Below are 25,513 nucleotides of genomic sequence, written 5' to 3' on the forward strand. Positions count from 1 at the left end.
TTCCAACCTTGTGTTAACAGTTTAGGGAAAGTCCTTTTCTGTTCCAACATGACTGTGCCCCTGAGTACAAATCCAGCTCCATAAAGACATGGTTTGACCAGTCTAGTGTGAAGGAACTCAAAAGGCCTGCATAGATCCAGGCACTGTGCAAGCCTGTTATTCTCATCAATCTTTAGTACCGGAACACCACACGTGGATCATATACCAGGTCTTCTCATCAGACATCAGCACCTGACCTCACAAATGCTCTTTTGGCCAAATGGGCACAAAGTCCCAGAGACACACTCCAAAATGTTGCAGAGAGCCTTCCTAGAAGAGTAGGGGGGTTTATAGTTACATAATTGATATGGTTGAACAAAGACATCAGTCCACCCAGTTCAACAGTTGTGTGTTTATTTCTCAACCATAAAAAAGATATACCTATTCTAGGCGTTATGGGATTACACCCCCTTAGCACCTGTTAAATGCATGTACAATATGTACAAGCTATTGGGATTTGAGCACAGGTATATCTTGTTTGATGCATTGTGGTTCAGTGGCCAGACCTAAAACTTATAGCTCTCCCCCACTTTGTGTCTGTTTACCCCATATTGACACAGTAGCATTTGCATTGGCAGAGCAGAGTAGGACTGGCCAAAAGGAATTACTTTGACGCAGTTGGCCTGCTTAAACATGTATTGCAATATGCGTGAACTAAAAATCCCTATTCTTGTTGCAAAGTTTGCTGGAAAGGGTGTTTAGTAGTGTGCAGATGGTTCAATCAGCATTTCTAGTATTTTCTACCATTTCCCATATCCCTATATATTGCATTTACTACCATGCCCAACTAAGAGAATTTTGGAACGATCAACACTTCCACATCCTTACTTCTCTGACAGTAAAGAACCCCCTATGCAGTTTAAGGTTGATCTGCTTTTCCTCAATTTCATTGAGTGGCCCCATGTCTTCTTAAGCTCCCTGAAACTGAATAGCTTTTTCCCTATGAAAAAACAAACAAACAGCATTGAGGTATTTGTATATCGCAATCATATGTCCTATCAAGCACCTCTTCTCCATGGAGAATAAGTTTTATGTTTGCAGTCACTCCTTGTAACTCAGATCCTACAGTCTTATTGGCTTTTTGCCCTTCTGTGGCCTCTCACCAGTTCAAGCACATCCTTCATAAGGACTGGAGACCGGAACTGGACAGCATACTCAAGATGTGGTCGAGCCAGAGTCTTGTAAAGTGGTAGAATTATAGTTTTATCTCTTGAGTAAATACCCTTTTTAATACATGGTAATATTATGTTTGCTTATAGACATAACTTGTGGTCAATTCCATATTAATTGTCCAATTGGTTGGGGAATTATATGCCCAACAAGTTCATATAGACCTAGTTTTAGAATCAGAAGTCCAACAAGTTCATATAAAGCTGGTAATAAGGCGCTCATAAACGTATGACCATATACTGAACATTTATTTTTACATGTTTATTTAGATAGTTGTCCGAAGTACAGCTGTTTAAGTGGAGGGTTTCTACAGTGACACTTCACCATGATGTAAACAGTTAAAACTGCATGACCGCTGGAAACGCTACAAAGATAATGAAAGAATAGATGCTGCGGATCATTTGGACAAATTAGGCTGCAATAATAAAAAGTTTAAACATTACAGAAACAATTATGAAGATACAAAGACATAAAAATAATAATAAAAAAAAAAAAAGACAAGCAGGCTGCACAAAAGACAGCAGAAGGAAAGGGAGCAAGAGAGAGAATACCTTCATTGACTGAGAAACAGGAATGTAAAGTGCGATCAGACCCAGAGGGATCGAAGTCAGTGCGAGCAGAAGAATCAGCAGCAACAGCTTGCAAAAGAAACAAAGAGAAAAGACAGCAGAATATGAGCTACTGTGCCACTTCTTTGAGGTCAGTATACAGGCAGAACACAGGGAGAACAGTTATAAAACAGAACAAAATGAGGACTCAAGCAGATATCAGCAATGCGGTACTGAGAGAGACAACAAAAATAGCAAGAGAAGAGGCAGAAGACGCAACAAAAAACTGACAAGTCTTTCCTATCATAAAGTACTGTTAGATCAAGGCCTAACTAGTCCGATGGGCCTCAAGAAAGACAGCTGGTGCCAGACTTTTATGAGCCGCCTTTACTATCCTAAGAAGCAAGCTACCCAACTCCTTGAGGCCCTATACATGGTAAATGTGATGATCACAGCAACCTCTGTCCACGGGATCATGTTATCACGTCAGGATCACAGGGCAGCTTTTAGTCATGGTCAGGCATCCTGTGTAGTGTACAGAGACTCTTGTGAAAGAATGCAATGAGGCCTTGGTGCTTTGCTCCTGATTATTTTCATTAAGGAATTTTCAGGTGACTTTTGCAACAAGATTTGTTTGGTTCCCCAACATCTCTATTTAGGATGGGGAATTTCTTGGGAGACAGACATACCAACTGGGGAAAGTCCACAATGTTATAGAGCCAGCTCTGCAAATAAATGCTCCTACCTTGGAGACATATGACTGATATGCAATGCATCATTCTTTTTTTTATATATATAATATATATTTTTATTTTTTTTTTGGTTTTCACCACGTACCTCTGTTAAGATCCCCCTACAAGCTGGAAGAGCCATGTAACCCTAAGGAATTTTGGTTAGATACCTTTTTGGTGGGTGCCTAAACTATTATTTTTCCTGGTATTGGAACTCCTGGAACTGGAAAGAAGTGACATATTATATCAACAATGCCTACATGCTGGAAATTAAGTGTTCTATGTTTGGTCCAGTCAAGAAGAAGCGGTGAAATCACAAAATGCGTTGACAAAGATGGGCAATATTTATACTGAAACGAGCCTGTGAGAAAGCCTTTACTTTAAAGTAATTGGAACGTTTTTGTCAAAATAACAAACATGTTATACTTACCTGCTTTGTGCAATGGTTTTGCACAGAGGGCCCCAAACCTCCTCTTCTGGGGTGCCCCACTGACACTCTCTGCTCCTTCTCCTTCTGAATGCCCCATCAAGCCACCTGCTATGAGTGCTCGATCCTGAGCCAAGCTGTATGTGTCTATAGACATACATAATGCAGCTCAACCTAGCACCCCACTGCCTCCTCAAAGGATTTGACGGAGAGTAGCAGGAGCCAAAAGCAATCATGAGCCTCCATGATTGAAAGAACTGAAACTCAGGGAATGAAAGGGTCGGGCTAGGGACAGTAAGACTTGGGAGGACAGGTCTAATTATGCTGGATGTCATCCTGCCAGAAGCATGCCCTAAATATGGGTGTATCATGCAACATCGTCCCAAAGGTACGATTAGCCTTTAAAGGCCAACTAAACCTTTAGTTTAGCTGCTTCTCAAAACAAAATGTGTTCAGAGCTTGTGTTCTCACCAAAGCTATCTAAGTAGAAGAGTGTGTCCCCTGGTAGCATGTTGTACAATGGGACTCTTGGTCTCTGTGGGGAAGGAGTGGTCCCACAGAGCTCCAACAGTCCTGCTGCTAAGTCAGAGCCAGAGCTCTCCAACAAGCAAGACTCAAGCTCCTTGCTGACTAGAGTTCTAGCTCTGAATTTGCAAAGGTTGTGTTAAGACCTCTGCAGAGAAATCACTTCTTCTCACAGGGAGAAAGGTTTCCACTCTGCAACTGCCAGCAAGTGTCAGCTTCTTCTACCCAGGCTGTGGCTGTGTTTTATAATAGAAGTGATATATTCTTATATATATATATATATATATATATATATATATATATATATATATATATATATATATCTATATCATGTAAGTTTACACTTGAGGGGTGCTAAAAACAGGCAGTTGAGCAGCACAGGCAGCCAGAGGGCAGTGAATACATGCCATAGCCACAATGCTTTGCTTCATGGCGAGGCAAGAATTAAATCTTGTGTTCAGAGGGCAGTAATGAACACAACCCATTCAAGTGAATTGACTGTTTTAGCCCATGAAAACTCAGACCAATGCGCAGCAATCATGTAGACTGGGCATGGTTGGAGGGCTGTTGCCGGAAAGTGGATTTTATGGGTTAAAACAGTCAGTGAGGAGGTCACATAATACCTCCCAGCCTCCTGATAGGCCCTTTGACAAGCAATCCACCACACATTGCTCTTCTGAGTGCCAAACACTTGCAAAAGAGATCTAAAGGAAAGCAAATGTAAGGGCACATTTATACCACAACCCTGTGTGCTGGAACGCACATGCAGTCATGCATTGACACATATTGAGACACAATAAACAGCCTATCCAAAGTTTTGGGCTGAGACATACTAAAATTCAAAAGAAAATGGAACTAGCTTCATTTTCCCACCATGTGTGGTATTGCACTGCATTTTCAGCACACGAGTTTTCAAGATGCGCTGGGGTGCCATTTTCAACAAGACGCACTGCCGCAAGGCACATAACATGGGTATATTTTGATACAGTATGCCTGAAAGATGTTTAGTTGATTCAAAGTGTAAGTTCACCTTTCGGAAAAAAATGAAAAGGTGAATTAACACCTACACCCTCCCCAAGCCCCCGATTCCTGCTGTACTTACCTCCATATGTGATACGATGTAAGTGCCCAAGCAGCCAGTGTTGCTCTTCTTCTCTTTCTTTCTGCAGAGAATCTGGGACTGATCAGAGAAATTCTGACTAGCCAGCACCAGCCCAGAGCATGGCTCTGATCAGTTTAGGAAGGCCTTCAGCAAAAGAGGGAAGAAGCAGGGAATTCAAAACCCCCAGACCGCTGCACTGGCTGCCTGGGCATTTACAGCTCATCATCCACAGAGGTAAGTACAGAAGGGGTCTGAGGGGGTGGGGAGGATATAGAGTTTTTCATTCACTTAAAAAGGTGAACTAATCCTTTAAACCGGAAATTGGGCTTTAAAACAAAATTACTTTTAAATTCTGAAATACGATTTTAAAAACACACCTTATGACAGTAAGCTGTGATGTCCCAGAGTTCTAATGATCCTCCCCTTTATAACTATAGCCACTCCCACTTTTGTCTTTGAATACAGGAATATAAAAATAAAAAAAACACCCGTTTTTCCCCTCTGTATTCTTCTTTTAAGTACTGGTATTTACTCCATGTGGCGACTTCTCCATGGTAATAGAGAAAATTGTGGTATAAGAGGCCTGGCAGCTAGCCCCATTAGCATATGAAAGGGTATGAGGCCCTTCTAGCTCCCCAATTGTATAACTGGAGGTCAGTGCTAAGATTTAGAGGTCAGGGCTTGACACTTCCTTCCTATAGAGAAATTACCATATGTCATGGACAACCAGCTTCAAATTAATCCTCCTCTCGGAGAATGACAATGAGATCGCAATCCTGCGCAAGTTAAACCGTGTTTTGTAAAGAGGGGTGTTTGCTTTTCATGCAGTTAACTCCTTTGGTCGCCCCGGGACATCTGCATGAAAACTATCTGTTTCATAATTCGATGCAAATGTATCATAATGTCAGCGAGGCACGTGTGAGGGGCGAGGTGGCATCCCCCCTCCAAGGGTTTAGCTGAACAAACAACGGCTTAATTCCGAGGAGGGGCCAGATTTGCATTCAGGTCCTTGACATAATAGCAGAGTGCATTTTGAATATGTATGCCTTTCAAGCTGAATTACTACAACATGAAGTCAAAAGCTGAAAAGCTACAGCTATTATTATCTCAGGGATGTATTTAAGCAGAGTCTCCCGGCCTTCTCCTTGAAAGGGACACGTTGTGATTGTGCTATTCAAGAACAAAAAAAAAAAAATTCTTATATTTGAAAATGACTATTGTTATCTTTATAACAGGATAATCTTATTATACCAGAAGAAACAATTGAGTACTATCTGTGATACTTTTTTTATTTGCACTAACATACAATTTTGAGGACAAGGTTTTGGGGAGTGTCCCCTTCTTCAAGGTCCAAGCAGTACTGGGACAATTCCTGAAAGCTTGTCCTCAAAATTGTATGTTAGTGCAAATAAAAAAAGTATCATAGACAATACTCAATTGTTTCTGTCGCAAATGCACTAATACGGCTACAATCACCTCAAGCATTATACCAGAAGGAAACTGCGGTGTTACTTCCACATTAAGTTAAAAAACTAAAATACTAAGGTACTAAGGCACAGTGGCTAAATGGTTAGCACTTCCGCCTGGCAGTACTAGGGTCATCGGTTCGAATCCCAACCACGGCACCACCTGCCTGAAGTTTGCATGTTCTCCCTGTGCCTGCATGGGTTTCTTCCGGGTACTCTGGTTTCCTCCCACACTCCAAAAACATGCTGGTAGGTTAATTGGCTCCTGTCTAAATTGGCCCAAGTATGTGTATGTATGAATGTGAGTTAGGGACCGTAGATTGTACACCCCTTGAGGGTTAGGGACTGATGTGAATGTACAATATATGTGTAAAGCGCTGCGTAAATTGATGGCTCTATACAAGTACCTGAAATAAATAATAGGTAGAAATATACATTTTAAAGTGGTTGTAAAGGCTCAAGGTTTTTTACCTTTATGCATTCTATGCATAAAGGTAAAAAAAAACCTTCTGTGTGCAGCATCCCCCCCAAATACTCTCATAAACCCCCTCTCAACAGCAATGTGAACTGGAGTCTCGGCGAACCTGGAACTCCCTCTCCTCATGTATAAGACAGAAGTAGGAGCCATTGGCTCCCACTGCTGTCAATCACAGATAGGGAGCCAATGACGAGAGGGGCAGGGCTGAGCCGCGGCTCCATGTGTGAATAGACACACGGCGCAGTGGGTGCCTCCATAGCAAGCTGCTTTCTGTGGGGGCACCAGGAGAGTTTGCGGGGAACCCGAGCAGAGGAGGATCTGGGCTGCTCTGTGCAAAACCACTGCACACAGTAGGTAAGTATACACGTTTGTTAAAAAAAAAAAGCCTTTAGAATCACTTTAAATCTCAAAGCAAAATGGATTATATTGCAGCTTACAAGTCCTTAAAGAATAACTAAAGGCAAAACTTTTTTTTAGCTTTGGACAGAGTGGACATGGATTAGAACTCTGTCAGGTTTTTATTGCTGTCTGTGCCCCTGTTAAGGAGATCCACCCTCTCTATTCATCCTGTTTATCATTATCAAAAGTAAAAGAAAAACCCAGATTTTGGGTTGTCCCCCGAAAAAGAGTAGGGGGGAAGTTTTCCAGTGGGGACACTAGTTCTGGTGACCTGTGGGTCCCTTAATTTCTGTAATTTGCAACGATTATCTCTCACTTCCTGTTTTGGCTATGCAACAGGAAGTGAAGGTTTATCTTCCCAATGGGACAGCAGTTATAACCCTCCCTTATGCAGGCCATACATGGTTCGAATTCCAAACGATTTTTCATCTGAAAATCGAAAACGACGTCCGCTCGGTAATCCAATGGTGCCATCAATGATTTTGAAAATCGGCCGACCAAGTCATAAAGTTCACTCCATATAACTGGCAAAACTTCTGTTCCTTCCAGGTCACGGCTAATGCACATATTCTTTTCAGAAAAACGATCGTACGATTTGACCATCATTGAGTCAAAACTAGGTCGTTTTCACAAATTTTCAACATGCCCGATCACCGAAAAGGGGAGGAACCACGAAAATCGGCCGGTACCATTGACCCACTAACAGCGAAAATCGGCCGATAATTCTGTCCGATTTTCAGACGAAAAATCGGTCGAATTTCAACCCATGTATGGCCGGCCTTACTCTACTCTGAATAAAGAAAAACGTTTGCCTATAGTTCTACTTTAAAGTGGAAAGTTAAGTAAAAATAAAAAGGGTGAACAGGTAGGAATTTTAATGCAGAAGAGACATACTTTGTCCCTTCAGCATTAAAGTTACTTACCTGCCTATCCACAGGTAAGTACGCACAGCTCACTGTACAAATTCGGCAATGCAAAATCAGACTGCGCTCCCACACATGCGTGGGAGCGACATCATGCCCGCCCAGCCAATGACAGCAGTTGGCGATTGAGACCCAGAAGCCGGCTGCCCAAAGATGTCAGCGACTGGGAGCCGAGATCCGGGATGCCACATTGCTGGATCCAAGTTGAGTACAGTTCCACTTTAAATATGGCAGTTGCGTTAGGTTTCTTTTTTTTTCCTCTTTATTTTCAACTAGCCATCCAGTCTGCTGTTTTTCAACTTCCTTTAACAAGCTGGCCAGCAAAAGTGGCAGTTAAAGGATTGAGACAAACCATTTAACACTGACAGGGGTACTTACAATGGTTATCTTTTATTCATTTATGAAAAATCTTTATTTTAAAAAGAAAAAAAAAAAAGATGCTGCAATGGATTAAAAAGGGTTAGCTGGAGATGAGCTTTATTTTGTTAGTCATATGTAAAGTCCACCTAAGCCTGGCCATACATTAACTAAAATTCAGTCTGTTCAGTGGAGTAGGGGATTACTCCATCCACCTTGTTTGTGTGGATGGAGGCATCAGTTCATTTGTTTTTTCAGCCAGCTGGCCAAAAATTAGTTTGATTTACTAAAACTGGAGAGCGCAAAACCTGGTGCAGCTGTTCATGGTACTTGTGTATAGCCCAAACTGGTTCAATAAGGTTTCACATCCTTTTTTATAGTAGTTAAGAAGATGCAGAGCTGAACCAGATGTTGCACTTTACAGCTCCAGTAAATTAAGTCTTATGTATTTCCAGATTTACAACATCCTCTCCAAACCGTGTTGCTGTCAAAGGTGTCAGCATTGCTACTCCATAGCTAGAAAATCCACCTGGATTTTATTTGGGTTTTAGGCCCCATGTAAACAGGACACTTCTGAACGATGGAAACGGACTGCTTGAAAATGTAGGTTAAAAAACGTCTGTTTAGCTGCGTTTGCATAACGTGTTTATGTGCGTTTGCATTTAGAAGCGTTTTTTAAAGATAAGCAAAGGAGAACCTCCCAATTGCCCAGAATGCACTGAAAAGTGGTAAATTATTAACTATTTCAGACTGTTATTTATTTCAGGTACTTGTATAGCGCCGTCAGTTTACGCAGCACTTTTACATATATATTGTACATTCACATCAGTCCCTAACCCTCAGAGAAATACAGAGTAGAAGCAGAGACAGCAGTAAGTGTTGAGATTAGCTTGGGTGTGAGTTGCTCATTAACATTTCTTTTGTTTCCAAGGGTGGGAAGGTGTCTGGTGGAGGGAGTCATTAAGGCCACCTGGCAGGGGTCTTCATGAGGAATTTGAGGTGTGAATGGTCATTAACATATCTTTTGTTTCCAAGGGTGGGTGAGGTCTGAGGTGTGAATTGGTCATTACAATGTGTGACAAGCTTGGTAGGAACATCCTGTGTTCAGTGTTTTGTTCATCTGAGCACCTTGAAAATGCTTTGCATGCATTTTTCATGATGAAAAAAAGCTTTGAACAGCATAGGGAATTGGAAGAGTTAAAAAAAATAAAATAAAATGCAAATGCTTATAAACGTTTAGCGTTTGAAACGCTGATAAAATCGACTGCTGAATGCAAGTTTGGTGTGTTCAAAAAAAGACTGTAAACTCAAATGCCTGTAAACGACTGTATATGATATAGTGTACATGGACACATAGGAAAACATTAGGGAGAGTTCAGGGGCTGCTGAAAAAAATGCTGAACAGCTCCTAAACGTGAGTTTATCAGCTGCAGTGTACATAAGCCCTTAAAGCTGGATTCTTAAAGTAAGAAGATTAGTAATACGTACTAGTCCAGTGGGAGGGAACTCCGGCCGCCATTGCTCTGCAAGAAAGTGAAGCTCAAAGAACCTTCAGCAATCCAACACACTTTTTGGTGCATTGGATTTCTTCTCCCTCCTGCTGTGCACTGTGGTTCTACCAACTGGCGCTACTGTGTCCTGCAAAACCTTTTTTGCTAGTGACAGTCATTTTAGGGGTCCGCTCACACCATTGTGATGCATTATACGGTGCATCAAAGTGCATTGTGTTAGGGCAGCCCATTTAAAATAAATATGCTGTCAGCACACAAAAAACAGTGACATTTTTTCTTTGTAATGCAAATTGCATTGGGGTGCCATTCAGAATGAATGGTACCACATCACACCAACACATGCAACTTGTGTTGCTGCAATGCAGCAGCATGAACAGACCCTAAAATGTAAGGTACAATATGGAGAACCCACAAGGGCTATCTCTATTGGCCGTGACATATGGACAGAAATGGTCATTCTGGTGATATAGCTTCTGAGCACTGGAGTAATTATATCCTATCCTGTACTATAAAGAATGTCAAGGATTCTTCTGGCAGGCAGGGAGTGTCACAGCATGGTGGTTATGATTGCAATTTATGTCTGGCATCATATAAACACATTTTTCCCTGGATGATCTAATGAGGGGTGCTCATCATAGCGGGTCCTCTAACTATATCAGGCACAAAGATATGCATGTGATTAAACTGCCAAGGCCTTCATGTGATATATTTCACCGCTTCACACCAAAGCAAGGATACACCTGAAAATTTAATAAGGGCTTCCTAACACAGGTCAATATGATGTGTCAAAATAAAAAGGAGTTGGCAAAAATATGACTTACTCAAGAAAACTAGACTCCGGATCGCCAGTCCTTCACTCTAACATTTTACTCTACACCCAAGAGACTACAGGTACAATCATAATCAATCTTTTATTATCTCCATGTAGAACATCCCTTTTAAAATGCTGATGACACGGTTAAATGTCAACCACTTCAAAGCATAAGTGTAAAATGTAACGTGGAGAGATGGAGCAGATGGTAATATGTGATATAACACGGCTTGTGTGCAGTTTCTGGAACTGCTGAGTTCAATACATTCAGCTAAACTGCCAGTGGCATCCTCATCCTCCAAAGGAGCATGTGACTTGGGAATGTGGGGTTCGTTTGAAGTGTATTTTAATTACAAATAAATAAATAAATCATGATGTATATCTTATCAATATGTGCAAAGGTTTCAAAACATTATGCCTGTATACGATTTGTAAACATCTATATACAGGGGCAGGCATCTCTGGTCATGGCCTACGCAGGCTCCGATTCTTGCTTTGTAGTGCTGCATAGTGTTTTTGCTTTACTGTTCCCTTTCCGATAAATAAGTCGATGTCAACAATGCACTGCATGTTCCTCATATCTGATCGTTAAGGTTGTTAAACAGGCAGGCTTAATACAAATACATTTTATGTACTGCAGCTTACCAGTTCTTAGATGTAGGGGCTGCATTAGTTTTATTTGGGGGGGGGGCTTTTTTCCTTTAACGCGCAAGTTCACCTTTTTACTTATTTCCATGGATGGTAAGCGGTCAGTACCAACGTGGCCAGTGTATAGGTCCAGGGATTGAAATCTCCATTATTCTTCCCCTTCTTTCTGCAGGGCTTCTGGGAGGGATCAGAGTGATTCTGATTGGTCAGTACCAGCACAGAGAATTGCTCAATTTTGTCCAGGAAGTGCAAAAAAAAGCAGGGATTTCAAACCCCCAGACCACTACACTGGATGCATGGGCACTGACAGCTAATCACCCACAGAGGTAAGTCCAGCAGGGATGAGGGGATGGGGAGGGTGTATGGTGTTCGTGTACCTTTTAATTTTTTTCTGAAAATGTAAACTAACCCCCCTTCATTTCTGATGATCCTGCAAGCAATACACATCCTGTCCTAAGATGACCCACTGGAGTTTATCTATGGAGGATCTGCACTGTTACCCTAGGGCAGGAAATGTATTAGGAATACAGAAGACTGCCCCCTCCTCTACTGCAAAACAAAGGGGGGGGGGTGTTCTGTAGTCTGCAGAGACAACCGAGAACAATGTGCTGTAAGTGATAACAGACAATCACCAGATGCTACTGGCTCACAAGATTTCTGGAAGATTTTTTTATTTTTACCTATGGAACACGTTCAATTGTATATTTAATGGACTAAAACATAGCAAATGAGAGAGATTTTCATTAGGGTTTACACACACTTGGTGTGAAGTTAAATTTAGAGCCCACCCTCCAATACATTATCCCTCCTCTCTACACCTCCTCCAATCCTCTGCACGAATAGAGTTTTTTTTTTGTTTACTAAATTGTCCATTCCTGCCTCCTCTTGCATGTCATTCGCCTACGCCAAAGTACACTGTCCTCCCTTTGCCTCCTGGGATATGCTTGTCACATATCCCAGGTGGCAAAGCATTTCATTCAGTAAAGGAGGAGCAGCCACAGGGAAGTGTCATCAGGAGGTGTGCCGGCTGAGCCTGGAACAGCCAGCAGCTTCTTGAAGAAAGAGGATCTCAGCTGGACAACGCTGGATCCGCTGGGAGGGAGAATTTTTGAAATATTCAGAACTCACCACCAGGTAAGTAGGGGTTAAAAAAATAAGGTTTTTTTTTGGGGGGGGGGGGAATGAAAATCCTCTTTAATGACATATCTGCAAACCTCCAATAAAATATAATATAAATTCTATCTACATTTAACACAACAGCAAAAAGGAAAATTTTAAAATATGTGGAAGTTAATCCAAAATAACATAAAAAGGCAAATCCTTCAAGAATACCTCAAAATAGGAACTCAATATTTTTTGTGTTCGTTTGCCTCAAGTGATTCAGGACCTTGCAGTTCCATCCTGGGTAAGGGCCTGAGAATCATTATATCATTGTGCACTTACTTAGGCTTGTTTCTATATGGCAGATTATAGTGCAAGGCTTCCATTCACATCTGTGCGACTTGACACTAAAGTGTCTAAATTTTCTAACGACAACCATTCAAATATGTGCAACTTAAAGTCGCAGCGACTTTGAAAAGGCTCCTGCACTACTTTGGTCCAACTTTCATGTGACTCAAGTGCCACAGACTGCAATGTAAACCCTCAAAAGTTGCATGAAAGTCGGATCTTAATATTATAAATGCAACAGTCAAAGCTAAAGTCAACAGCCAAAGTCACATTCAAGGTGCACCAATCCAAACTTGCAGCAAAGTCACAATGGAAATCGCACGTATCAAAGTTGCATCAGAGTCATGACTTTGGAGTTGCACAAGTGTGAATGGAGCCTAATAACCAAAAAATCTGAAAAAGTGCAATAAATTACAAAAAATTGCACTACCACCACACAATGATGCCCATGCACAAGTGTGACTGGGGCATTTATTTGTTATGACAGATATGTCACTTTGCAGGTTGAATGAAATAGATATCTCTGACAAAGTCTACCTTCAGCAATCTTCTAAGAATATATTTTTTTATTTTGTTTAAATCAGCACCTTTAAGTAAAACTATTTCTGCCATTACTACACTTACAGCACTGATTTTCGTACACAAAGATTTACCTATGACATCCTTGTTGTGGGTAGTAGAAAAGAAGGAGTGCCCGACGTCCAAAAAAATGCACTTTTGATGGTAGGTTAGAAGGCATTTATTGAGAGGAACGACAAGTACATCATTCCAACACATTTCTGGAGAAAAGACTCTCTCTTTTTCAGGACTATTAAACAAATTCAAAAATTCACAATGAAATATATGAGAAAAACAAAAAAAAAACAGTATGTATATTAAAGAAAAAAAATACATACTGTTTTTTTTTTCTTTCTCATATATTCTCCTTCTTTTCTATTACTCCAAGTATATGTGTGGAAACCACCTCAAGATGTACCAGAAAGGCAGCAACCCAAACCCTAAGATATCACCAATATCCACCATTGGGGTACAACTGACTGGAGGGACTTCACCCTACCCACCCACCTACGACCACTGACTGGTCCAGTCAGTTCAGCGTAGTCTTCAGCACAAACAAGGTATTGTGAGAACATTGTGCTTACCTTGTTTTATCTGTCCTTGCATTACATTGCTGGAGCTCTGAGGGGGGGAAGGCTTTCCCTTCGTGGATTCTGGAGAGCCGGATCTTGGAGGCCTGAGATAAACACAGAAGTCACTGACAATCAGTAAAGACACAGAACTGGGCAAGAACATACCCTGGTACTCAAATACTAGTATTCTAAGCTGAGTGATTCCCAACCAGGTCATGGCCCACCATATTAAAACTACTCATTCACAGTTCTCAATCACAGGACTGTGTGGATGAAGGCTCAAATCCACGACTGGGGGATTCCATTAGTACACTCAAAACATGGCTGCCAGAGTCCATGCTTGTATACGTTCTTCTGTTCATTAGTTTCAATCTGTGCATAAAACAGAAAAAAAAAAACAAAAAAAAAACTCCACCAGCTGTTTTATGAGGGTCTTTTTGGGTGTATTCTGACCAACTTAGGCTGTTCGCATACAATTACGGAATGTTGAACCAAACCCTTTGTGAACCATAGGGGAGATTTTTCTCCACTTCCTGTCTCGAGGCACTACAGGAAGTAAATTGATTCTACCCAAGCAGAGAGTTGCCACTAGAACAAGTATCCCCATTAGAAGATTTCTCCTCTATTCCAGACCCATTGACAAACTCTTCCCTAGTAGAAGAGGTCAACAGGACAAATAAGGGAGATTTACGAAAACTGCTACACACAAAATCTGGAGCAGCTCTGCATAGAAACCAATCAGCTTTTAGGTTTTTTTTTTTGTTAAAGCTTTACTGAACAAGCTGTGGTTAGAGGCCAATTGGTTTCTATGCAGGACTGCACCAGATTTTGCACTCTCCAGTTTCAGTAAAACAATGCCATAGTGAGGGTTAATCTTCTTAGCAGGGACACAGACAGCAAAAAAAAAAAAAATCTGTTTAATAACAGCAGGGGAAAGGTCTTCGCACATTTAGTTAAAAACAACAGCAATACTTACTAATGATCACCACTCCAGATTTCTAAATGTTATAATATCAAATCTGAGAAAATGAAATTTCACTATAGTATGATCTAAAGGACAAAAAAAAAATCTCCTTTATTATAGAACTTGAAGTATATCCAAATTGAGCCTTACCCCCAATAAAAACCTGACAGTGATTCTTACTCCTTCGCACACTATCCAAAACAAAAACACACGTACAGATCTTTAATTATGGAGTCACTGCCAAATTTGGAATTGTGATATATTCACATTAACAAACACTAAGGTCCCATTCACAATTGTGAATGGGGCCATGTGCAAGCATATGCGGGAACCCCAGCAGCGATAAGCTGCAGACAGCAGCCTCATTACAAACAATGGGAGGTTAATAATTCCCGCAGCTAATCGCGGCTGCTTGCATGTGAACGCTCATGGAACAATAACTAGGCAATGATCAGACCTGAGCGCAATCTGTTGTCTGTGGCCACAAATAGCTACGAGAGCTGCCATAGTATTCTTAGGGGCTGCTGCCCACAGCTAATCACTGGGAACCCCAGCAAGTAATTTCCAAAGACCCCAATCGCGAGTGTGAAAGGGGTTTTACGAAGTAGTTTAAGTAATTCATTAAGTGCCGGTACACACCAGGAATCACACAGTAATGCATACCTGTAAAATTCAGTGCAATGCGATTATTTTCAGCCCATTTATTTGAAATCACATTGGATCACACCAGCGCATTAACTATTTTAAAAAACACACTGCAACCGGATCACCTGGTACTGCAGTAGGATACGATCTGCTGCTGGCAAATGCTGCATTTGTGATCTGCGGTTTGAGTACTGTTAGGAGTCTATTAACACCGGCAGCAGATCGCACAAGTGTGTCTGGAACGTGTTGCGGGAAACAAGCGCGGAATTTGGGATTCACATACCGTGTTCCGGAGTGAACCAGCATTAATACTTTCAAACAGTTCCCTGGTGGGGTACTGTTCAGATGTTATGAGTTTACCACCTGTGGGCAACTGAGCAGTTGCTTCCATTTAAAAAATGCATAAAATGATCAGTGGCTGCTTCAGACATCACTACCTAAAAGATATTCTTATTCTCGAAAAAATAATTCATACACATCCACTACTTAAAGAGGTTCTTCAAAGTCAGCATCTATACGGTGGCTGCTGACTTTAAAAAAACACACACTTACCTGTTCCAGGATCTAGCGATGTCCTCACCCGACCCGGCTCTTTGTCCTGTCTTCGGGTCCAGGCACAAGCATCTTAACTGTGGGCAGACGACTGACTCCTTGCGGCTTCACAGCCCGGCTGCCCAATGCGCAGGCGTGAGCCATGCTGCATCACATGACTGGTCCCGTAGTCTCATGACTGACATGTCCCAAGAGGCTGCGGGGGAAGGAACTTCTCCATTCGCCTAGGCAGCAGCAACAGAATTAGGAGTGGGTACCTGTCAAAATCAGGTACCCACTCCCAACCTCCAAAAGAAATGCTAAACATGGGAGGGGAGTGTGGGAGGAGGAGGAAAAGTGGAACTTCACCTTTTGGGTGAAGTTCCGCTTTAAAGTGGAACTAAATCTCCAGAAATACTCTCCTCCACCTATCAGCAATGTGGAAGTTACTTCCTACAGGTGCAGGGTTTTTCTGAGTTTTCGGTCTCTTGATTAGACATGCTCTATATACACATTACAAATCCCTCGGCCCATCTCAGGAGCAAGCAAAAGAGGATGATAACTACATTCCTACATGCAGTGGAACCATGGAGAGCGAATGTAGTCATCCTCTAACAGACGTTGGATCACGACAGAAATAAAAAATTGGAGATTTGGAGGGGGCCCAAGAGCAACAGAAGATATTTTTGGGTGTTTACAATCTTAATAAAATATTTAAATAGAATTTTTCTTTATCGTAATATATTGTCACTTTAAGCATACCAGAGACGCACAAGAAAAAAAAACAAAAAACTTAAGACATGGCTCTACAAGGAGCAATACTATGTAAAGTTCAATGCTGGACTGCATTTTTTGTAGCTTGGCTAACATTTCTTTGTTGCAATTTGCACATTATCAATATCTGTGTTGCCTAAAGGTGCCACAAGGGAATGTGTACCCAATATGGGAACTAAGAATTTGTATACCATTCCAATAAAACCTCATTTGTGTGTCTGGCTTTCATCTGTTTGTAGGCAGTTTAAATCACTGCTACGGCAATGTTAGATTGCATGAATGTTAGTACACTTTTAGTTATGTCTTTTATTCATGGGTGTCGGTCAATGGGTTAGGAATCTAGCAGTTCAACATTTCTATTTTTACACTTGCTGTACGTTTGTTGTGATCCTGATATCCTTTAGTATAGTCACAGATCTCTTATAAGTTCCATACTTTAAAGCTGAGCTCAGCTTTAAAGTATGGAACTCATAAGAGATCTGTGACTATACTATAGGAAATGCGAGGTGAAGGCATAGACTTCTAATAGGATCCAACCATGAGAGATGTGCGAGGCTCGACTTAGTCAAGGTCATTTTACACGACTACTGCAGTGTAAAAATAGACTTGTTCAGAAGTCAAAAATAAGTGGCAAAGAGCTGATATTATCCCAGCTTTGTTGAGCCCTTGACACGTGTATCAACTGAAGAGAAAAGACAAAGCTGATATTAACTGAAAACATGGAGAACATTGGACACACCAAACATGAATTCCATTTGTTGTATATAAAGAACTGGGGTCATTCAGGAAGCCAGATCTCTGTAGACTTCTGGACATATCTGCTGATGGAAAAGTCTATGAAAGGACTCAAGGCTTCCATAACCGTAGTCCTACCGAGTTGGGAAGTTACTGCTCCATTCCTGGTCAGCAAAAGTTTGGATCATGTGATTACGGTCTAGGTTAATCAACATTTAGAATATAAGACAAAGAAGAATAGTTATCAAGGGTAATTGCTGGAAGCTTTGCAGAAAGTTGGACTTATCTGCTGGAGGAACAGTCTATGAAAACACTCAAGGCTTCCATAATGGTAGTCCTACCAAGTCGGGAAGCTACTGCGCTGTTCCTAATCAGCAATAGTTTGTATCTTGTGATCCTTCAGTGTCGCTAAGGTTAATGACTACATGGAATATAAATCAAATGAACAACTATCAAATGTAATCTTCCATGACCTCAAAATATTCTAGACCAGTGTTTCTCAACCTTTTTTCAGTCAAGGTGGTTTGGTTGTTAGGACTCCAGCGACTGTAAGGCTGTAATTGGTGCACAGTGAAAACCTGTGGCTTTGTGTAACTAAAAAGGCAGGCTTAATGCACCTGCTTGTTGACAATTTTTGGGCAAATTGCGGCAATTTCTAGGCATTTTTCCAAGGCGCCCTGAAGAAACCTGAAGGCACCCTGGTTGAAAAATGCTGTTCTAGACAGTGTCTTCTACACTGAGCATTAGGAAATCACATTTACATTTGGCAATCATGCTTACAGTGAATGACTGCACACAGTTACGGCTCATCACATGACCAGCTATGGAAAATGTTGCCTTCTGCCCAGTGTTCGCCCATACGGTTATAAACAAGAACTAAAATTAGGCAAAACCTTATTTTTTTCCATTTTGGATAGAGTAAGAAAAGGTAATATGCCCTGCCCTTTTTGCCGCCCATGACCTATTGAGGGGATTTACCTTCAATTCCTTCCAAAGGCAAAGCAGGAAGTGAGAGGAAATCCCTGGCTATTATTAGAACCAATTGCAAGATTTTCCCTCCATTTGTGATTTGATGATGACCTAAAAGTTGGGGTTTTCTTATACTCTCACTGACAACAGTAAACAGGAGAAATAGAGAAAGTGACTCTCCATAGCAGTGGCACCGACAGCAATAAAAGCCTGACAGGTGCGCTGACTTCTTTCCACTTTATCCAAAAACTTAAAAAAAAAAAAAATTAGTTATGCATTCAGTTATACAGCAACCATAAAATGTAGCAATATATAGGTTCTCTATTTCAAGGCCATCTCTGGGCATCAAACTTGTTTGACTTTACTTAAAGTGGAAGTAAACTCCCACAGACAAAAAAACAAAACAAAAAACCACAATAGTGGGTGGAGCTTTTCAGCAGAAGAGATAAGCAAAGTCTCTTTTGCCATAAATAACCTTTTCCAGGTTCCTGCTGCATTTTGTTTGTCTGGCATACACTACACAGCATGCTGTCTACATCCCAACTCTTTCTTGACATGCGAAGCACTGGCAGTGAGGGCAGCAGCAAGGTACAAGCACTGACAGGATGATACTGGACCCATTGTTGAAGGACATGGTAGGACGTATGTATTGTGTGCAAGTATGCTCTGCATATTTGAACAATATAGCGGGAGTCATTGTCCCCAACCCCCCCCCCCCCCCTCTCAAGTTTAATGTTTAATATTTCTTTAAAATCTAAGGCTCCCTCTCTGTATTTTCAAACCTTGTTTATATTTTTTTATCCTTTAAGTACAGAAATGATGTTCCTGTCCCTGTGCAACTGTTATCCTGACTCTTCTCTGCAGCCATGAGGAAGGATTCAACAAGCACTACAAGTTTCCCTAAGCCTTGTGCCTGCAGACAGTCTGTGGGGAAGTTACTGGTACTGTAGGAAGTTACTGGCAGTTGAGGGGGGTGTTAGCAGGATAACCCTCTTCCTCATTGTAAACAATGAATCCTGTAGTCCTAGCAGCTACAACCTTTTGCACAGAATATAGATTCTCAGGGCTGAATAGAAGGACCATTTTCTGTGTGGGAGAAAAATCTACGCTTCTTATCTGTTGACAGAAAGCCAGAAGAAATAATAAAAAAAAGTTGACAGATGTTCCAAACCTTCCCTAAGCAAACCTGTAAAGAAAAACAAAAAGGTTTACATTCATTCCTCCTCCCTGCAGCACATATTTCCTTTGTCTTCCTGCCACTCCGTTCTTCAAGGAACATTTTAAAGTGCTGCGCAAACGGATGGCGCTATATGAATCCTATATAATAATAATAAAAAGAAGGCAGCGTGAGGCTTACACAGGGCTATGGGCTCTGTGCCCGCGAAAGCAAAGGCGTTTGGAGATGTTTTTTGCACACAGGACATCAAAATCAAGCATCGACTATGGACACAGTGGCAAGTATTGAAAAGTTTACATCCTTATTAGAAGCTCATTTGTACCTTTGAGGGGCTTTCTTCATATGATCTCCAATGAAAGTTGCATTGGTCATGCTCATGAGTGTGTTGGCCAGTGATATAAGTGAGAGAAGATGTTGAGTAGTGACTGCACGTGACACACCATAATTGCCTTTTCCAAGTCCTTCTGTAGCTGACATTTTCCTCACAACTCCTATGAGTTCATCAGCTGCTTTATAGACACTATGGTTAAAGCCTGGAAGCATCAGAGACATGTGGCCACCTCTTGAGAGTAGGCCAAATGATACCGGGCAGTGCGGCTTAAGCATCCCAAGGCGTTCTAGGCAGACGTCATCGAGTGTTGAATTCAAGCCCCAGGCATGAAGACATGACATGAAGAGCTTGGCTGTGTCCATGGTTAGGTTGTACTCTAGTAGCGTTAATGGCTTTGACTTGCTAGAACGGTACTCTGGGTCGCTCTCGTCTCTTTTCTGTCGCATGGCTTCTTCGTCTTCATCATCGTCATCCAGGAGATGCTCTTTAATGTTCTCTTTGATGGTTTCCTTGACCTGCTGGAAAAGCACGGCTGCTCGTTTACCACCCAGAAAAGAGCCCCCTTTGTCAGAGCTGCCAGATGCTTTTTGTAAACTCTCTGGGGAGATAAGTGCGGTGTTTGGCCTGGAGGCTTCTTCAGTCAGGAGCTGAATAATTAGAGCTTCCACATCAAAGAAGAGCAGGTGTATGTCCGAGTCTGTTACATTTGTCTTTATTGCTTGCACCATCAGGGAGTTATGTGAATATTTAGGTAAATTCCCCTGTTAGAAAAAAAAATATATATATATTTATCATTTGAAATATACTCAATGGTTATGCACAGTGTTAAAAAGATTACACGTTACTGGAAAGCATGGAGATAAAACTTTTAAAGTAAACCTAAAGCATATCTAATGCCAAAACTTTTTTGATTTGAATAGAATAGAAAAGTTTTAAAACCCTTAAAAAAAAATTTTCCTGTTAGGAATGTTTTTCACATTCTGTCCCCAAGACACAACAGGAAGTGAGAGGGAAATCTCCTCTTAAGACAACTGTCACTGAATATGAAGGTTCCCCCCTCTATTCCTGTTCTAGCAACACCTCACATTTTTCGATTTTCCCTCATCTTTGGTCACAGAGACAATGGTCAATGGGACAAATAAAGACTTTGGATTGAAATTCTACCGGTTCAGCAGAGACTGGCTGAATTACTATCAGTGTCTGGCCATCCCTGCTCAACAGAAGTCAATCATTTGACCGACTTCTATTGAAGGAGAATGTTGGAAAATCTTTCTTGATCAGTGGCTGCAGTAGCCAATTTATTCAGACAGTAGCGGGAGCCGGTCAGACTACAATGTCCTGGCAGGGGAGTTCCTCCATCTAAAGGAATTCCTCCATCTACCTCTACTGTGTGGATGGAGGAATCTATTAATCTTTTAACTAACCTATCTATGGCCAGCTTTAGACAGCAATAAAAACATTTCCCTACTCTATCCAAAATAAAAAAAACTCCTGGACTTTAAAAATACTTCAGAGAACTGTTTTGGCAGGACGAGACAAAATCGAAAAAAACATACAAACATGAAGGTTTTAAAAATGCATGTCCATAGCATCAAAGTACACCTGTATTTACCATGTGGTGGCCATAGGAAAATCCTTAAAGTGGTTGTAAAGGCTCAAGGATTTTTATCTTCATGCATTCTATGTTCAGCACCACCCTCAGCCCCCCTAATACTTACCTGAGCCCCCTCTGGATCGAGCAATGTGCACAAGAGCAGCAGCTCTCCCAGAACTCTCCCTCCTCATTGGCTGAGACAGAAGCAGAAGCAATTGGCTTCCGTTACTGTCAATCAAAGCCAATGAACCAATGAGGAGAGAGCAGGGGCGAGACCGAGCCATGCTCTGTATCTGAATGGACAGAGCAGTGGTTCAGGAGCGAGTCTGCTCAGGTGCCCCCATAGCAAGCTGCTTGCTATGTGGCCACTTGGCAGGAGGGAGGGGCCAGTAGCGCTGGCAGGTGACCTGAAAAGAGAAGGATTGGAGCTGCTTTGTGCAAAACCATTGTGCGGAGCAGCTAAGTTTATCACTTAAAAAAAAAAAGGCAGCCTTTAGTATCACTTTAAGCCATTTACTGATCTCTACGCAAGTAGAACAGAAATAAGGCAATGTGCATGAATGTGGATGAATTTAGCAGATAATACTGCAAGTTACATTTTTTTCTTAAGGGGGGACATGAACCATTATTGCAATGCAGTATACCAACAATGTACAATAACGTGTCGTCATGAGCTATTAGTGTAGCGTTTCCTTAGGGTGCTATTGAAAATGAATGGCACGGCAGCACACTGGCACATGTACATGCTCTGTGCTAACACACAAGTTACTACAATACAACAGTGTGCGTTGCCTATTAACGTTGACAATTTTAGGTTTGCAATATTTTCTACTCCTAGACGTGGCACATATGCAGAATTTCACAGGCTGCTGAGCTTTCATGGGAAAAACACCTGATATAAACAATTGATTGCACATAAACACCTTCACTACATCTCTTGTGAGTCTTGAAGATGAATTACAACACAGTTCCTGCAGTCACAGGGTTAGTTAGAGCTGGTTTTAAAGCATATTTATTTCTTTAAGAATATAGAAATATTTGAATGCCCACAGCCCAATCACATTTCTACTTTAAACTAGTTTTATATCTATAATTTTTCTATATACTGCTGTATGTAATTTTTTTTAGGCATTTAAAAAGAGAAAAAAAAGAGTAGTTTCTTTTCAGGCACATGGGGGGAGGGGGAGGGATTTACTAAAAGTGGAGTAGCTGTGCATAATAACCAACTTACCTCTAACTTTGGCTTGTTCAGTTAAGTACAACTAAATCCCCCTATCCTTTACAGCCAAGGAAGCCGCCATTGTTGCCTTTGTTTGATCTACAGTTACCATGGTGATGTACATGTGATCAGTTATGACAATAGCCATTTATAGCTTGACAGTTCAGTTGAGAGCACAAGCAACTTTTACAGTTATTCAAAGCAAACTTTGAACCCGTTTTGTGAAACTTAAATCGATGGGGTTCGTTACGCTTTAAAAATGAAAGCTAGAAGCTGATTGGTTGCCATGCACAGCTACTCCAGATTCTAAATTCCCTCATCTGTCTCATGCTGAAACATCTGATAGAGATTTATGGAGGAATGAAAAGAAGGGGGCAGGATCACAGACTCAGTTACTTGTATGTGTAAATTTCATCTACTGAGCTCTGTAAAAAATTGTTGTTTTTTTTAAACAAGAGGCAAGGATAACATGAAAAAAAAATTTAAAAAACGCATGACTAAAGCTTCCTCCCCTGCTGGCTGAATATAAGAATACAATATAATTACATGAAATATTTACCCGACTTACAAAATATACATATATTTTTAGTCTTGACCAGAATACCTAAAACAAAAAAACTACTTTTGAATATCAATGACAGTACCCAAACTTGCATGATAAATGGTATAAATATAACTAAGCGTTACTAAACCCACAACAGTGATATCAGTCTGTATACGCAGTAAAGCATGCTTGTTATACTCACTGTGGAACCTAAGGGGTTAATCCTCTGCATTGTGTAAAAAGGCTGTTTGATCCTGTCTTCTCTGCCCCTCCTCCTATTCAAATGTCCACACTGATAAGACAGACTGAACCCATAGCCTTTCTACACATGCTCAGTTTAGTGTGTATAGAGGTTTTCTTTTCTGGGGAGAGTGCATGTGATCATCACAGGGCAAATCAGCACTGTCCAGACAGAGGGCTCGGATTCTGCTTCCTCCTAGAGCAGAAAAAACACCTCCTACCAGCTTTAACCAGCTTTTTGTGTGTACTGTGGGAGACCAGATATAGTGAATGCAGGGTCCGGGGAGAGCAGATATAGTGAATGCAAGGTCCGAGGAGACCAGATGTAGTGAATACAGGGTCAGGGGAGACCAGATATAGTGAATGCAGGGTCCTGGGAGAGCAGATATAGTGAGTGCAGGGTCCGGGGAGATTGGATATAGTGAATGCAGGGTCCGGGGAGACCAGATATAGTGAATGCAGGGTCAGGGGAGACCAGATATAGTGAATGCAGGGTCAGGGGAGACCAGATATAGAGAATGCAGGGTCAGGGGAGACCAGATATAGTGAATGCAGGGTCCGGGGAGACCAGATATAGTGAATGCAGGGTCCGGGGAGACCAGATATAGTGAATGCAGGGTCCGGGGAGACCAGATATAGTGAATGCAGGGTCCGGGGAGACCAGATATAGTGAATGCAGGGTCCGGGGAGACCAGATATAGTGAATGCAGGGTCCGGGGAGACCAGATATAGTGAATGCAGGGTCCGGGGAGACCAGATATAGTGAACGCAAGGTCCTGGGAGAGCAGATATAGTGAATGCAGGGTCCTGGGAGACCAGATATAGTGAACGCAGGGTCCTGGGAGAGCAGATATAGTGAATGCAGGGTCCTGGGAGACCAGATATAGTGAACGCAGGGTCCTGGGAGACCAGATATAGTGAACGCAGGGTCCTGGGAGACCAGATATAGTGAATGCAGGTTCCGGGGAGAGCAGATATAGTGAATGCAGGGTCCGAGGTTTAGTAAAACTTTAAGTTAACATAAAACCAAATCCAGCCTCTGTGCATTTCAGTGGATGAGGAACACTGACATATAATAAGAAAAATTCCATTACAATAAAGCAGAGAACGCATATCTACTTGATGTATCAGAAGACATGCAAGCAACATGGTCAGATACTATACATTTATTTCATGACATGTTGAGCTCCTGAGGAAGCCGAGTGACGGAACACAAATATGTTGGCTGGTTCTTCGTAATGTCACCACGTCAGTGGACACCAAAGGACCCATCTCAGTTTTGGGTCTGTTGGCGCCCACACACGTGACAGTATGAAAGAGCTTATATGGACTAGGAATGTGTGAGTGAATATAAATTTTATCTTTTATTACATTTTTAAAGTGGTACTTTCACTATCATGAGTTTGTCTTATTCCCGTAGCTTATAGATGCTGAATTGCTACCCAGATTTGATCTTGTGAGGCTTCAGCTGAGAGTGGAGCAAAGCTCTATCACACTGGTGGCAAGGACTGCCGCTCCTCTTTAAAGAGATCCATGCTCAGATCGGTTTTAGAGGCACTTGAGAAGCGGCGTAGAGGTGATAAGTCAAGTCCTCACCACGCTTTAACCCCCTAAGTGCCCAATGAACACAACAGGGGGTATAAATACTCCATGCATACACTCCCAATCACACCCACCCTGGCCGCTGCCTCAACCAAAGGAGGAGCTGTTGTTGATGGTAAAAATGCAGCTCACATGGTTTTATCGCCCCTCCCCCAACCCCATGTGTGAAAGGGCGCTTAGAGAGGAGTATCCTAAAGCGCTGTTCGGCCTTTCTGATTTGGGGGTCAAGCAAGAGGGTTAGTTGCGTTCCTAGGTTGTGGCAAGTTTAGCAGATATATATATATATATATATATATATATACACACATATACATATACATACACACACACACACATACATACATATATATATATATATATATAGGCACTATTATGTTCTGAATAATTTTATTTTTATTGAAGGTGGAACACCGATATGAATTGAATGGATATACAGTGCTATGATAAAGTATTTGCAGTTTTTATATGATGATT

General features: G+C 41.5%; 1 protein-coding gene across 4 annotated transcripts in view; it reads right to left on the reverse strand.

The window, feature by feature from the left end:
- WDR7 (WD repeat domain 7) overlaps positions 1-25,513 on the reverse strand; it is a 591,021-nt gene that overhangs the window by 352,833 nt on the left and 212,675 nt on the right. For 2 of the 4 annotated variants that reach the window (XM_089690072.1, XM_089690070.1), the window contains 3 exons: positions 19,832-20,601; positions 13,727-13,818; positions 1,761-1,847 (listed from right to left, as the gene is read on the reverse strand). In XM_089690072.1, coding sequence (XP_089546198.1) covers positions 1,761-1,847; positions 13,727-13,818; positions 19,832-20,601 — 949 coding nt within the window. The remainder of the gene's footprint in view (positions 1-1,760; positions 1,848-13,726; positions 13,819-19,831; positions 20,602-25,513) is intronic. The other 2 variants (XM_089690073.1, XM_089690071.1) reach the window with 1 other exon arrangement.

Source organism: Staurois parvus, unplaced genomic scaffold, assembly GCF_062004578.1.
Source record: "Staurois parvus isolate SC_StPar_1 unplaced genomic scaffold, SC_StPar_1.0 ptg000513l, whole genome shotgun sequence".
NCBI classification, from domain to species: domain Eukaryota; kingdom Metazoa; phylum Chordata; class Amphibia; order Anura; family Ranidae; genus Staurois; species Staurois parvus.